Below are 13839 nucleotides of genomic sequence, written 5' to 3' on the forward strand. Positions count from 1 at the left end.
TTTGATACAAAAGCCATTAATTTGATTTATTTATAATTTTTTATCGGCTAAATTTTATTGATTTATTTACTGTAAATAGATGTTTACTTAGTACTCTATTCAAAGAAATATTATTAAAATTTAATAAATTTTTTTTTCAGTGTACCAACCAATGATCGCGTATTCTAAACGTAAACTTTTGATTCTTGTGATTATGAATAAAAATTGTTTTACGTGTGGTGGCCACAGGAGCTAAAGCTGTCCCTAGACGCTCAATATCGACTACAATCTACTTGATCTTACAAATGATCGAAGCATTTGTAACATTATTGCCTACTTTCCACCAACATAGATTAACTTTAATCTCTTTCAACTTACTCTTTGTCTTTTTCTAGTTCTAAAGATTAGAAAAAAACGAAAAGTAAGTTGAATCGAGATTAAAGTTAATCTACGTTGATGGAAATGGGCATAAGAGAATTGACTCTTTATTGTACAATTATTTTGTGCAATATTATTGATATAATATTTTTAACAATTCAAACCAGCAGTCTGAAAGTTCAATATAGTTTACCAATAATATTGTGTAATATTAATTATTAAGCAATAATACTGATTGCTTAAGGACTGCTTAAAAGATTCTTGGAATATTTCACTTGTAACGTCGACGCGCTTTCGTATTGCAGGAGGAAACAAGTATCGATTGTGGAACGTTAATTTAATGCGGAATATTTTCGTGCTGTCGCAGAGAATTTCGTCAATGTTATCCACCACGTAAACAAGTGAAATAACTTGATTAAGAAGAATCTGATTCGAAAATTGTTTCGCTGAATTCGCGGATTGTTTCGCCATAATAAATCGATTCCATTACTGAAGCGGTGTTGGTTTCGCTGCGACAGCAAGAATAGATTGTTCCATTTTTGACCGCAGATTCCAATTTATAAATTGACTCGGCATTTTTCTACTATTCCAACAAAAGTCTTCGTGAATCACGTCGAATCATTATAGCGAGATTTATTTTTTATTTTACTTTAAATAAGCAATAAGTTTCGCGACAGTAATCTCTTTTCTTTCTTTAATTCGCGATAAGGCTACACTGAAAATATTTGGTTGAAGATGAACAAACCAGATAATTTTGATTTAATTAGAATCTTCTGATTTGTTCAGTTTCAACGAAACATTTTTTTCAGTGTACATTCAAATTCCCATTTAAATGCCATTCAGGTATTATTTTATTCTTGTTGTTTACATGAATGTGAAACAAGAAGAATATGAACCTGGGGAGTTCTCAGGTGGGAATTTGAATGTACCCAAGATTAGAGACCCTATAACAGAGTCTAACCATGAGAGATCTTATCAAAATTTTACGGGAGAGAAAGGTGTATATATATATATATATTGTATAATGTCTCTCTGTATACAGACTGTTTCACTCTAACTTATACTATTACACTTTAACCTTAATTAAGATTATAAAATGAGATAGTATAAATTAAAGTGAGATAGTATATATACAGTCGGTATTACGCAGTCGGAAAATTTGTGTTAAATTTAACACGTTTCATATGTCCCAAACGGTCCACTCAAATTGCATTAATTTAACAGGAAATGAATGTGTAATACAAGTAATATGTAAACAAATATTATGTAAATAAATTAACACAAAAATACTGACATAGTTTGTAAGCAAATTGCGAAAGTATTTTTTTTTTAAGTAAAATTAACATTTATAACATGTTAAATTAAATCTTATTTTATTCACGTGGAATTTACATATTAAAGTACACTATTTTTATATTATTTATTTATTCATAAATTGTTATTTTGACACTAACTAAGAAATGTTAAATATCAATTTAAAACAGACAAAACCATAATTACATTAAATCGCGTTAATGACGTTATAATGACGTTAAATTAACACTTGAATATGTTAAAAATTCAACGTAAAATTTTAACAGAGATGTGAGTGGGTCATTTTTAATACAGAGACAAATTTTGACAAAATCGCTCGTGATTAGACTCGGTTATAGAATTTCTACGAAAGACACTATGAGCCAAAAGTTACGCAGAAAATTCTCCAAGAATCCCGAAGCTCATTCTCATGTCTCTGCGTACATCGTGCAGGGCTAATAGTCGATACGGCCCTGACATATCGGCGAAATCCACGCGAACCACCGGGAAAGATGAAATTCGCATGCTGCTCTTCCGCCACGTGTCAAGCGTGTTAACCCGATCGACCCCGAGGAGGCATTGGAGCGAAAGCTGGTCGAGAACGGTGCGGTTCTGACACGGGGTCGTTCAAAGGGATCAACGAGAGGCATTCCGTTGCCGTCGTCGGCGACGTTCGTTCGTGACACAATCACAACGAGAGTGACAGTACGTGTGATGGACCTTAACAACGTGTGTACAGGGAGCGATGACACATCCCAGTGCGATGCTTTTACCGCTCGCGGTAGCCGCAGCACACCACTTCTGTTGGCCGAAATAAAATTTCCATCGATACACAATACAACAGTACAATTTACGAATCGTCCAGAATTATCTTTAAAGAATGGAATTTATGAAGGTCATAATCAATTAAAAAGCAATTAGCTTATTGCCACAGTATTGAGTTAACAGACCAATTCAATGGATTTCTGAAAGTGGGAAGTCGGCACAATATTTCATTAATATAAAAAAATAATGACGACGGTTACAGTTATCAATTTTTTCATAGTTTTACAGTTCATAAAAATGAAAAAGAATTCCGTATTTTTTATGCTAATTGTAAGAAATCAAATCTCACTCCATTTTTGTAAAAGCTCCATTGACAATTATTAATCAATAAAAAAAACACAAATTCCCTTCTGATGATTCCAGAAGAGAAAGCTCAAGTACACGAGGTGCAATTTAGCACATTTTTTTCGACGTATCTGGAATCGATCTTTCTCTAACACACACAAAAAAAACCGAGACACTCGTAGCTTTTTATTCGTGAAAGACAAAGATTTTTCGCAAGAGTGTATTCCTGGCCCTACTGGGCAAGATTATATTCCTCGCGTAATGCGGCTGTGCAAATATTAGATCGGCCATTCTTACCAAGAAGCTCTTTCGTGTACCGCGACTATCGAGCGGTTGTTCACTGTATATCGTCGTATATCGACGAAAAGCTTAGTAATGGTGATAGAAGTAGTAGAAGTGGTAGAGAGTTATTTGGTGGTGGTAGTTTTCCGTTGTTGCACAGGTTGCTAGCGGAATCGGATTGCCCGGGTGACGACGAGAAAACAGCAAAGAGAGAACGGGAGATAGACGGGAGACTCGTTCGCAGAGCTGGGAGTATTCGATTAATTCGATATTCCAACGTTTCAGCGATTAAGTATGAGCCAATTGCAATATTATCGCACCCCCGACTATTCCAATAAATTATTATTACAATTTATTCAGACGTATGGCGATATAACTCCCGGTAATCGCTTAATATTCGCGCGCGTATACAATGTCACTATGCGTTAATCTATTTGACAAATCAACACTCAAGTAATCCGGTAACTGATACCTAAGCGCGTGGATTTTGTAATTTAGCACTTAACGTCTACCGTAATTACACTACCAATTGCCGATTGGATTGCAATTGTGATTGCAATTGGCGATTACTTTTCAACTAATCAAAGCAAAGCAATCGGTGACTGCTTTGCTCTGACTGGTTGAAAAATAATCGTCAATTCCAATCTAAGTCATGTATACTTTTTTATTTTTTAATTGTATTATGGAATATTGTGCGGATTTTTTTTTTGAGAGCTTGTTTCTTTTTTTCGTAACCCTAAAGCCTGTTCTACAATGTGCTTTTTGTTTCCTGTTTCTTGCTTGTTGCTATTTATTGTGTCTTGCCTTTTTGCCCCCATTTTTCATTTTCTGTTGCTCGAGATAAACGTTAACGAACTTCAGAAGAAACAGGAAACATATATCAAGAAATATAATTGTTGATAAAACGATCACAAAGAGGAAAAAAAGCAAAAGGTAAAAAGCAAGAAACAGGAAACAAAAAGCACATTGTAGAAACAGTAAGCGAATTAACCAATCACGGTAGAGTCCGTAAGGCCATAACGTAAGCAGTAGCCAATCCATGTTGATTTCCTTATTGCTTACGTTACTTACTGCCTTAAGTTTTTTTATGTACCTTCAGAGGAATCAGTAAATAAATATTATGCCATGTACCACAATCGGCAACTTGGTGTGATTACAACTTTATTCATGCCCGAATAATCCCAGCCCCGAGATCATGTGTGTCAGGCCTCTCTACATGTATAATACACACAAGTACACGCGTATAATCTCCATTTCTTTTCTTTTTTTTGCTCGAGACGACGTCTCGATGTGCAACTTGGGGCTCGGAGGAGGCGGACACGTGGAGACAGAGAGAAGACGCATTTTACTTGAGCAGGGCGTGCGCACGTTGGTTCGCCACGGCTATCCTCGTTTCATTCGACTCGCCCTGCGGATTATCAGTTTGGGTTTCGGTCACAGAGATGTGTGTGTGTGTGTATGTTGGACGTGTGATTGTGCGGCTTAAGTTCACCGGTGAGTGGTGCACAATCTCTCGTGGCATTAACTCAAGTCTTGCGGTTTCGCAACCCCCTCGATACTGTGTCTATATCCTGCTCGACTGGACTGTAACAAGCTTTGCCATGCTTGTCGGTTACGAAAAATCGTCAGCTGGTCGCTATATAGCGATACGATCGATAACTAATGTTATATACATCGTATAAGGTTGCATGAATTATATTTAAAACGAATCAATCGAATTCCGATGCCAATCATGAAAAGTTAATACTCGATTGGATCTCTCTCGCTTGTTTGCCGTCTCCAACTTGTCTATAAATCTTCTATTAATTAATCACGGACTGTTCGAGATTGTACACCACTATGATATCCCGTTAAAGACCATATCCTTCTTCGGATGAGGTTTCGAAATTAACATGAATTATATGTGGATTACAAGCAAGATAAAAAATTAATAAATTTCCAAAATTACATTTATACTTTAAAACGTATGGCCTTTAAAGGGTCAAAGATTCTCAAACGATCAATACTTGTCGTCTACAATGTGATTGAAGAAAGAATGTTGATAGAAAAAGAGTAATGTTAATCTTAGAATTAAAGAAAAGAAAAGATAGCGTAGAGCTGCTAATAAGAAGAAAAAGGAATAAGTAGAAGAAAGCGAAAGAAATAGCTCGATGATAAATTTAGTCTGAATAAATATCGAAGGTTGAAAGGAAAATGTTGATATATCCAAATATCGATTATTGATAGCGCGTTTAATTCGGGTTAATGTTAAACGTTGCAAGATATCATATATGCGATAAATATGAGTCCTATGACAAGATCGATCGCAAGTTCAATAGCAGCGTGTTATAGTAAGTAATGACAGATAATTATTGAATACAGTCACCGTAAGTTATAAATACGTATTGTTCGTTCGAGAACCTTTTTACGGTCAGATAATTCTGTCTCCTTTTGTCTAGAATCTACTAAAAGGAACTATGATAATAAAAATTTAGACATAACTGATCACAAATTCTCAACTATTCTTATTTAAGAAAAAAAGAATATTAATAAAATTGTTTTATTTATGCTTATTTGTTATTTTATTTTTTTATATTTTATTTATTTATTTGCACAAACTAGTTCATGTCTTTAACGTAAATATTTTATAATATAAATTATTTTATTAGGTGTTGGAATTAATTCGTAGCGTTTTTAATGAAAGAATGTTATTTATTTCACATGAGCATTAAAAAATACATTAATGAAAGTACTTCCCATCACTTGTAAAACGCTACGAATTAATTCCAACACCTAATAATTTCAAAAATATCTAATTAAACAATTAAAGAGATTTAATTGTGCCAATGTTTTTGGACAAATAAAATAAAATTTAACATTTTTCTCTGATCTATTTTTGAGTCAAATAAAAAACTTTATTTTGATTTGTTAGTGATATACAATATGATTTTACAACGTATTGAAAACTTATGAAAAAATATCATAGTCCCTAAAATATCATGATAAAGATTTTCATGAAAAAGAAATAGAAAGAGAAAGAATAAAAAGAGAAGGACAGATAAATCTGGAGCGTGGATGGTGCAATAATTACGTACAAGAACACTGAAGGCAGGCTGTGCTGAAGGGATGATCGACGAGTAGGGCGGAGAGTGCCCAGAGAATTTCAGCGAGGAGCCGTGGAATAAGGGCGCGATATTTAAGACGGCGCTATTTAAGGGGGCGCATATCGTGGCGACTAATATTGTGCGATGCACGTGCGTGAGCATGCAATTTCGAGTTTATTGGAATTTCATGGAGCTCTAGAATCAATTTTAAAATTTTCACAAATCGTAATTTCGATCACGTTGGAATTTTAATTCAAAAGAGCAAAGGCATTTACTTCGGGCTCAATTAAGAATATTATAAATTCATTATTTGATCTCTGTGCCTCCTACATGAAACTCGATATAATTAATTCTTTACCGGAATCTTTGAAGGTACCATCGATATTTAGGTTGTAAATTTTAAATAAATATAAATCTGCAAGAAATAAGTAAAATATGATCCGACTTCTATGATGTCAAAAGCTCGTTGTTAAAGCTTTGATAAGTATGAGATGTATAAACATAAAATAAAATACATTAAGCTCTCGAGATAACAAATAAATATAAATTAATTGACAGGCAATTGAAAGCAAAAAGGCGTAGTTATTAGATCGTTACAATTAATAAATATATTTCTTAGAGATCTTACAAATGATTTGACAAAATCGGACGTTTCAGCTCAGTTCGAGCCATCCTCAGCGATGTCCAAATAATAAATTTAAAAGTAGTTCACAATAATTAGGTCCAAGAAAGCAGCCGAGAAAGTCTCTTCAATTCCCACGTCCGATTTGTCAAATCATATGTAAAGTTTTTAAGAAATATATTTAATTGTAACGCTTTAATAACTGCATCTTTTTTGCTCTCAATTGCTTGTCAATTCGTTTATATAGCAAAATTTTTTCAGATTTTTACATAATCCAGTACAATAAAAATTTGCTCTGTTTCTCGAAAATTCCTATTATTAACCAAAGAGTTAAAATTTATATTGTGGAGGGTTAATAATAAAATTTCTTTCCGAATAATTACATCTCTTATTTAAAGAACAAATCTAGCTTTTAAATTTACGTTTTTCTTTTAAATTGATTATTCATTACTTATATATTTAAGATATTTGTATATTGTTCAAGATTCAAATTGCGCTATCGAAAATTGAATAAATTGAATGAAAGTTGAATAAATCGGAAGGCTTAGACATAGTGCATATTACGTTGCTTTTTAGACATTCTTGTCTTTAGAAGAAAAGACGCAGAAAGCGACGATAGACATCATCGGGATACCTGCCCGGATTGGGATTACGTGAAATATAAAAATAGGGAGAACAGGATGAAAGAAGGAAGGAAGGAAGAAAGGAAGGAAGGAAAGACATACAAGAAAGCGAAAGCGACGACGAACGTGATGTGCATCGCTCTGAGCCTGTGCATTGTGACATAAATTCGCGCATATCTATATTGAGACACGTGTCAGCTCATCCTACAGTAGTCTAATACACACGTACAAATAGTGAAGTTGCACCGATCATCTTTCAGACCGTGGCATTAATTTGCGTCTAATTAAATTTATCTTTTGTGCACGTCCATTATAAACACACATAATTCAAACAAATACAAATATTAAAAATAAAAAAAAATATTATAAATATTAAATTGTGAATTAATGTTTTTCTACAAAAAATTCAACGTCTCCACGATTTAACTAAAGATTCAATCTAATTAATAATCATTTCACATTTTAAATTAATAGATTTGAAGAATTTATGAGTTCAATTAAAAAATTTAGAGAAGTTAATTGAAAATATACTAGAATATATACTTTTGACTAATAAAATTCATGAATTCTAAGTGCTAGTTTTCAAACTTTTAGATTTGTATTTAAAATGGATTTTCAATTTTCCAATTTTCCAAATTATTTTAATTAAAATTTCTCAAAATAATTTGCTATTAGTTCGATATTTGCTAATAATACTGTTCGCAGTGTGCATTGGACTTCAGTAATCTCATCGACATACTGGATTACGTCTCGAAGGCTATCATTTGATACTTTAAAGTTTACCAACCTACAATCTTAATGATAGCCCTACAACCTTGGTGATATAAAGCGTCTTAAATATAGAGAACATCATTAATCTAAAAGTAAAATTGGTTCGTGAATTAAAAAGACACATTAAGTCTTCTGTATCAAATGACAATAGCGTAGCTAATCAAGAAAATCCAGCGTCCATTTTTCAATCTTAACTACAAATCTTTCAAGAATTTTATATGAAACAATTTGTTAATCTTCATTAATCATACAAAAAAAATTTCCTGGAGTATCTAAAAATTCAGGTACAGATCTGAAAATAATTTTGTAGATCTATCAAAATAATTATATAAAAAACTCAAACAAGATGAGCAATGTTACAAAAGGCTTCGATAGTCTAAAAGGTTGAACGTTTCATATAATTACTTTGTCCAAAAAAATTATTTTCACGTTTACATATTTAGCTAAATTTTTAGATACTTCAGCAAAACCATTTTTTCCGTGTAAGAACTTAGAAGAAGAGTGCAGTAGATAAATGTAGAAACTCCAAGCTTTAGACGCTCTATTCTTGCTCCAAGTCCAAGATTTGTCCAAGATGCCCCGTTTTTCTCGATCAATGCTCGCAATATGTATGTCGACGAGTAAGACGAACGCGGATTGCCGTCCGAGCGATTTCTTTAGAGCCATGCCAAGTCGCGCGTCGACTGCGGTGCAGCGTTTGGACGCCGGTGGTGCGCATTCATTCGCCATTACTCGCTGTCAACTCACCTTGCGGTTGATCCTATCGATCTGCCGATTCTGATTCTCGAGCTCGCTGCCCATGTCGATCGCCATGTTCCTCAGGTTGCCAATCATCGTGTTCACCTGGCCCATGTTCTCCTCCATCTCCGTTTCGCGCGCGTCATTTGTGATCTTGGCGATGTAGCCACTCTGCGGCCCGATACCGTTGCGGTCATCCATCACCCGTTGCGGCTGGTTGTTCACAACTTTACCGTCGTCGTTGCCCTTCCACGTACCCTCGTCTTCCTTGAAGCTGGCACCTCTGTACGCGCAAAATTGTCGCGCGAGCGACGCGATTAAGTCGGTTTCGGAAGAAGAAAAGATTAACATTCAGCAGACAACGGCAAACATCAATTTGAAAGTCGGTCTTGAGAAGTCACGTTCAATAAAAGTAATTTCGCTAATTTTGTAGATTTCCGCTACTTTATAATTTGCACTTCAAAACTTTAAATTGCTTTTAAACTTTAAATTACTAATAGACAAGTTACTCATTTTGAAAAATTGTATTAAATGGCTTCTTTTCAATATATCAATTTCAGTTAAAATCTTCGTGAAAATTCAATTCTAATATTATTAATTTTTATACAGTTCAGCATAGATATAAATTTTCCATATAAATTAAATTAAAGTAATTTCTTAATATTCTTCTCAAATAGTTAACATGTCTTCAATTATTCAATTTCTAAATTAATCTCTTAAATATGGAAATGTTAAATTTATTTCTCAGCGCTCGTAAAGTCTAATCAAGCAACTTATTAATACAGATAGACTTCAGAGATGGTTAAATATGCAGAGAATTTTTTTCGATTTTTTTTTTTAAGGAAGAAGAGCACTGTTGCTCTTCTTCCTTAAAAAGGAGAGAGGTAAGATACGCTAAAATAGTTGTGTCGTACTTGTTACAGGGAAGAACGCAAAGGCCGCAGCACTTCTCCATTCCAGTGAGATTTTTCTCAGCCTCTCTCATGTCGGCGTTAATCTGGTCCATACCCTCCTCAATTCGGTCCAGCTGTTCTGTTTTTTCACAGGAATGTAACGTTAGTTGGCGATAAGATGATTCTCGTTCGTGAAGACACGAAGGGGAAAGGGCAACCACGCGAGAAAGATCGTTACTTCTAATTAGAAGCCATAGCGAACGTTCTACAAAAGCGCGAACTAAAACTGACTTGGAGAGTGTCTGCGACACTTCTCTATTGGCAAAAAAGTATTCTACGTGATATAATCAAGCTTCTGTAAAATAAGAAAAAGAAAGCTTTAACCCTTCGCGGTGCAGGTTTCGATTTTAACTTCATTTTATTTAAACTTTAATTTTTCAAAGTTTTGTATTTGTCTCAATTTTATTATTAGAGATCTTTTATTAGATTAATGTATTCATTTTTTTATAGATTTTATTTCGATTAATTTCTATTGCAATGTTAATTTCTAGAATTTGATTTATATCTTTCCATATTAAAATAAATACATGAATATATTTATTTAATATATAAATATAATATAAATATATAAATATATAAATATATTTATTTATTTTTTTTTAAGTAAAGATGATCACGGAATAAAAGCCGCCGCCAAGAGTTAAAGTATACAACTTCAAGCTAGCTCATAACTTATGGGAATCTTCATCATGAACATAAACAGCCTAATGTGATCAAGCGGTCATCGGCTAAAAGGGCAAACGAAAGCGCGGGTACATTGCCCAATCCTCTTTCGCTATCTAATTTAATCTTCTCGAGAGATAAGCGGATTCGCTTAGAACTCTCGCCCGAAGGAAGGAAGCGTCCTTTTTGTAATCTTCCGAATTTCTACTTGCTCCTCATCTCATTTCTTCAGCAACATATTATGATACTTAACGAAACGTGAAAATTTCGCATTTTTAAATGAAAATTTATTAAGCATTTCCAAGTTCGATTATTCTCGGGATTTCATGGTTTCACGCGTTTGTTTGCAAGAGCACAGGTGCCCCTTTCCTTCGTCATTCAAGCGATTGCGTTCAATTTCGTATTCTAAACGGGAGATCAATCGAGCGGAGGTCAATGATATATTAATAGAATCTATTATCTTCGATCAATGAACTAATGGTCATTCGTTTAAAAGCTCAGATAATGTATCAAAAAACAAATATATATTATATATACATATATGTGTGAACAATTAAAAGAATGGATAGAATTGATCATATATTTCATTTTACGTTACAAAATGCTCGTGAAATTTCATAATCATAGAAAGTACAGAAATATACAGAATCGATATCTATTATTGAATCACATGATTAAAGGATATCTCATAAAATGCGAAAAAGCATGTAGGAATTTCTTATTGTTATAAAATAAAAAAGAACGACTCCCGAGGAATTTGAACAAAATATTGTATTTCTTCTTATAATATTTTATAGAACATCAATCTTTCTTCTACAAAAGACAACGTTTCCTGAGTGCCATCAGCTGGGATAAAGGATTGTTCGTGAGAGGGAAAACATCCGCTCGATAGAGCCCCCGAACTCTGCACAAAGTGAAGTGCAACGAAAGCGCGAATTGCAGTTAAGCGAAGAGTTTCCTTGCTCGACGTTCCTGCATCGGGCGAGTTGCTCTGTTATGTGCTTAGAGAATATGTGCAGTGAGTTGCTTCCTCACTTGGTGGGTGGTGAAACTTTCAACTAAGTGTACAGGGTGTCCCGAAAGCTCTTGTCTAACTACGCATTGATCAAAACGGGATCCATGAAAATTAGGCGAAATCTAGAGCATCCAATTTCGAACACTAACTCGCAAGTGTTGCAGAATTTCAAATGAAATACCACAATAACTTGGGAATGCAATTTGTACTTCGGTTATTGTGACAAAGCCATTTCTTCATTATTTCACAAAAATATTTAAATAACAGATGAAACTTTAATTTCAATATTTACATTTCCATAATCTTCAAATTGAAATTTATTTATAATAAAACTTTACATAACATTTATTTTCGGAACATATAATCCAGCAGCCCTGTCATAATTTAATTTGTCATAGATTATTTTAAGAAATTGTGAACGAGTATATAATTAAGTAATCAATTTAAATCAGTTAAACGATAAATAAGAAGAGTTTTGAGACACCCTGTAGTGCCCATGAATTTGACTACGTTATACAGTGGACACAAGTTTACCTAAAAGACAGTTCTATATATAGACGCGCGTAGGAGTATATTCATTCTAGACTAACAATACAATATGTGTAAGCGATATCCTTGTAACACGAGTATAGTGGGTGTCCGATTTAACTGGTAACGATACACGTTCGGCTAAAAAGCGGATGCCGGATTCGCGGTTGTTCGCTTTGCGTCTTATTGTCGTGTTGTCTCCGACCTTTATCTCGATGAAGGGATATCGCGAAGGCGAAGAACCGCGAAATCGCTCCGCTAAGATGCGTCGTGTAATGTGTGTAAAAACGATTACACGCGTCGTGTTGACTGAGAAATGCTACGCGGATGCTGTGACATGCGTGTCATGAAACATCATGACCACGTCTGTTGTCCGCTTGTTTCTGTTTTCCTCTGTTTCTTGTAAAGGTCCGCGCCTGCGTCGCACGATTTTTGTTCGCGAAAGTGTATAATTTTTTGCCTAAATACGTATAATTAATTAGTGACAACATTGATTAATAAATTATTTCAATCATCAAATTTAAATCATTTATTCAGTTATACCTTTCATTATCATAATTTCAATTAATTATCTAATATTTACCAGAATGAGTTCAACACTTTTATGAATATAAAAAACTTACAAAATTTATTATAGTAATTTATCAACAAGTAATGACCTTTTCATAAATACTGAAATTAAAATTAAAAAATTATATTTTCTTAGACATCTTAAAATCTACTTCCATGTTAATGTAAAGATTCAATCTGATTCAATATACATACATATATATAAAATTTGTAACTATATTAATTATCTGACTTAGAAAAGTTTTCGTCTAATTATTTAATTTATATTTATAATCTACATTATAATGTACACCTTTATTTCAACTTTTTTCAATTGTATTATTTGTCACCTTAGTTCACTTCTGAGTAGACTTGTCTCACTAAGTACCCAAAATGTAAAATACGCTACTCGATATTTATAATAAATATCTGATTTTAATGTGTGTGTGTGTCGACGTACAAAAATCATGCGACGCACAGCAAACCCCGGGGAGCTCGAGCAAAAATCTCGAAGAGGCGGAAGAGAGGAACGAGGGTTAATAATTTGAGGAAACCGGAAGAAGGACGAAGGAAATATGAAGAAGAGGTACGACGGAAAGTAAGTATCGTAACGATAGTATTAGTATGCAGTGTGGAAGAGAAAGTAGTATACGCAGACAGCAGTGGCGAAGCCCGAGAAAAGCCGAAGAAAGAGGGGCGGAAAGAAGGGCGGAAGAGAACCAAAGAAGCGCGCGAAGAAGTCAGAGTTAGCCGAAAAGAAAAAAAAGGAAAAGAAAAAACGGAAAAACACCGCGCTTGAGCGAAATGTAAGTGAACGGTATAACGATGGTCTGAGTGCGCTGCTGAGCAATATATAGTTCTACTAGGTAGAATGTATACGGTACATATCATTGTTGATAACAGGGGTGTAGCGATAAAGTAAAAACCGAGTAAAACAGAGGGATTCTGTTTCCCTCTTCAGGATTTCATTCAACGTTATATTTAGTTCATATGAGAGATTACACTGAAATATTTTCTTTCTCTAGCCCAAAGATACCGGCTACACCCCTGATTGATAAGTAAAACAGCAATGTGTCTCGATGATGCACGCGTGAGTGTCGCGTGTTATTATAAACCCTAGCGAAAAAGGGTTACGCGAGTAACGGGGCCCCATTCTGTCGTCGGCAGATTCGTGTCCGATTTTCCCCGATTGGTACACCGATGTCTATCTAATCTAAATTATTCCGTCATTACAATTACAACACTCGCAGAT

At 34.3% G+C, this 13839-nt stretch overlaps 1 protein-coding gene across 6 annotated transcripts in view; it reads right to left on the reverse strand.

Moving 5' to 3' along the window:
• Snap25 (Synaptosomal-associated protein 25kDa) overlaps positions 1 to 13839 on the reverse strand; it is a 54085-nt gene that overhangs the window by 5647 nt on the left and 34599 nt on the right. For 4 of the 6 annotated variants that reach the window (XM_087415777.1, XM_087415776.1, XM_087415772.1 and 1 more), the window contains exons 5-6: positions 9794 to 9911; positions 8889 to 9162 (exon numbers count right to left, since the gene is read on the reverse strand). In XM_087415777.1, the coding sequence (XP_087271903.1) occupies positions 8889 to 9162; positions 9794 to 9911 (392 nt within the window). Of the gene's footprint in view, positions 1 to 176; positions 4451 to 8888; positions 9163 to 9793; positions 9912 to 13839 lie in introns of those variants that run through there. The other 2 variants (XM_087415778.1, XM_087415775.1) reach the window with 1 other exon arrangement.

The sequence above is a fragment of the Acromyrmex echinatior genome, chromosome 18 (genome assembly GCF_024713525.1).
Source record: "Acromyrmex echinatior isolate Ae372 chromosome 18, ASM2471352v2, whole genome shotgun sequence".
NCBI classification, from domain to species: domain Eukaryota; kingdom Metazoa; phylum Arthropoda; class Insecta; order Hymenoptera; family Formicidae; genus Acromyrmex; species Acromyrmex echinatior.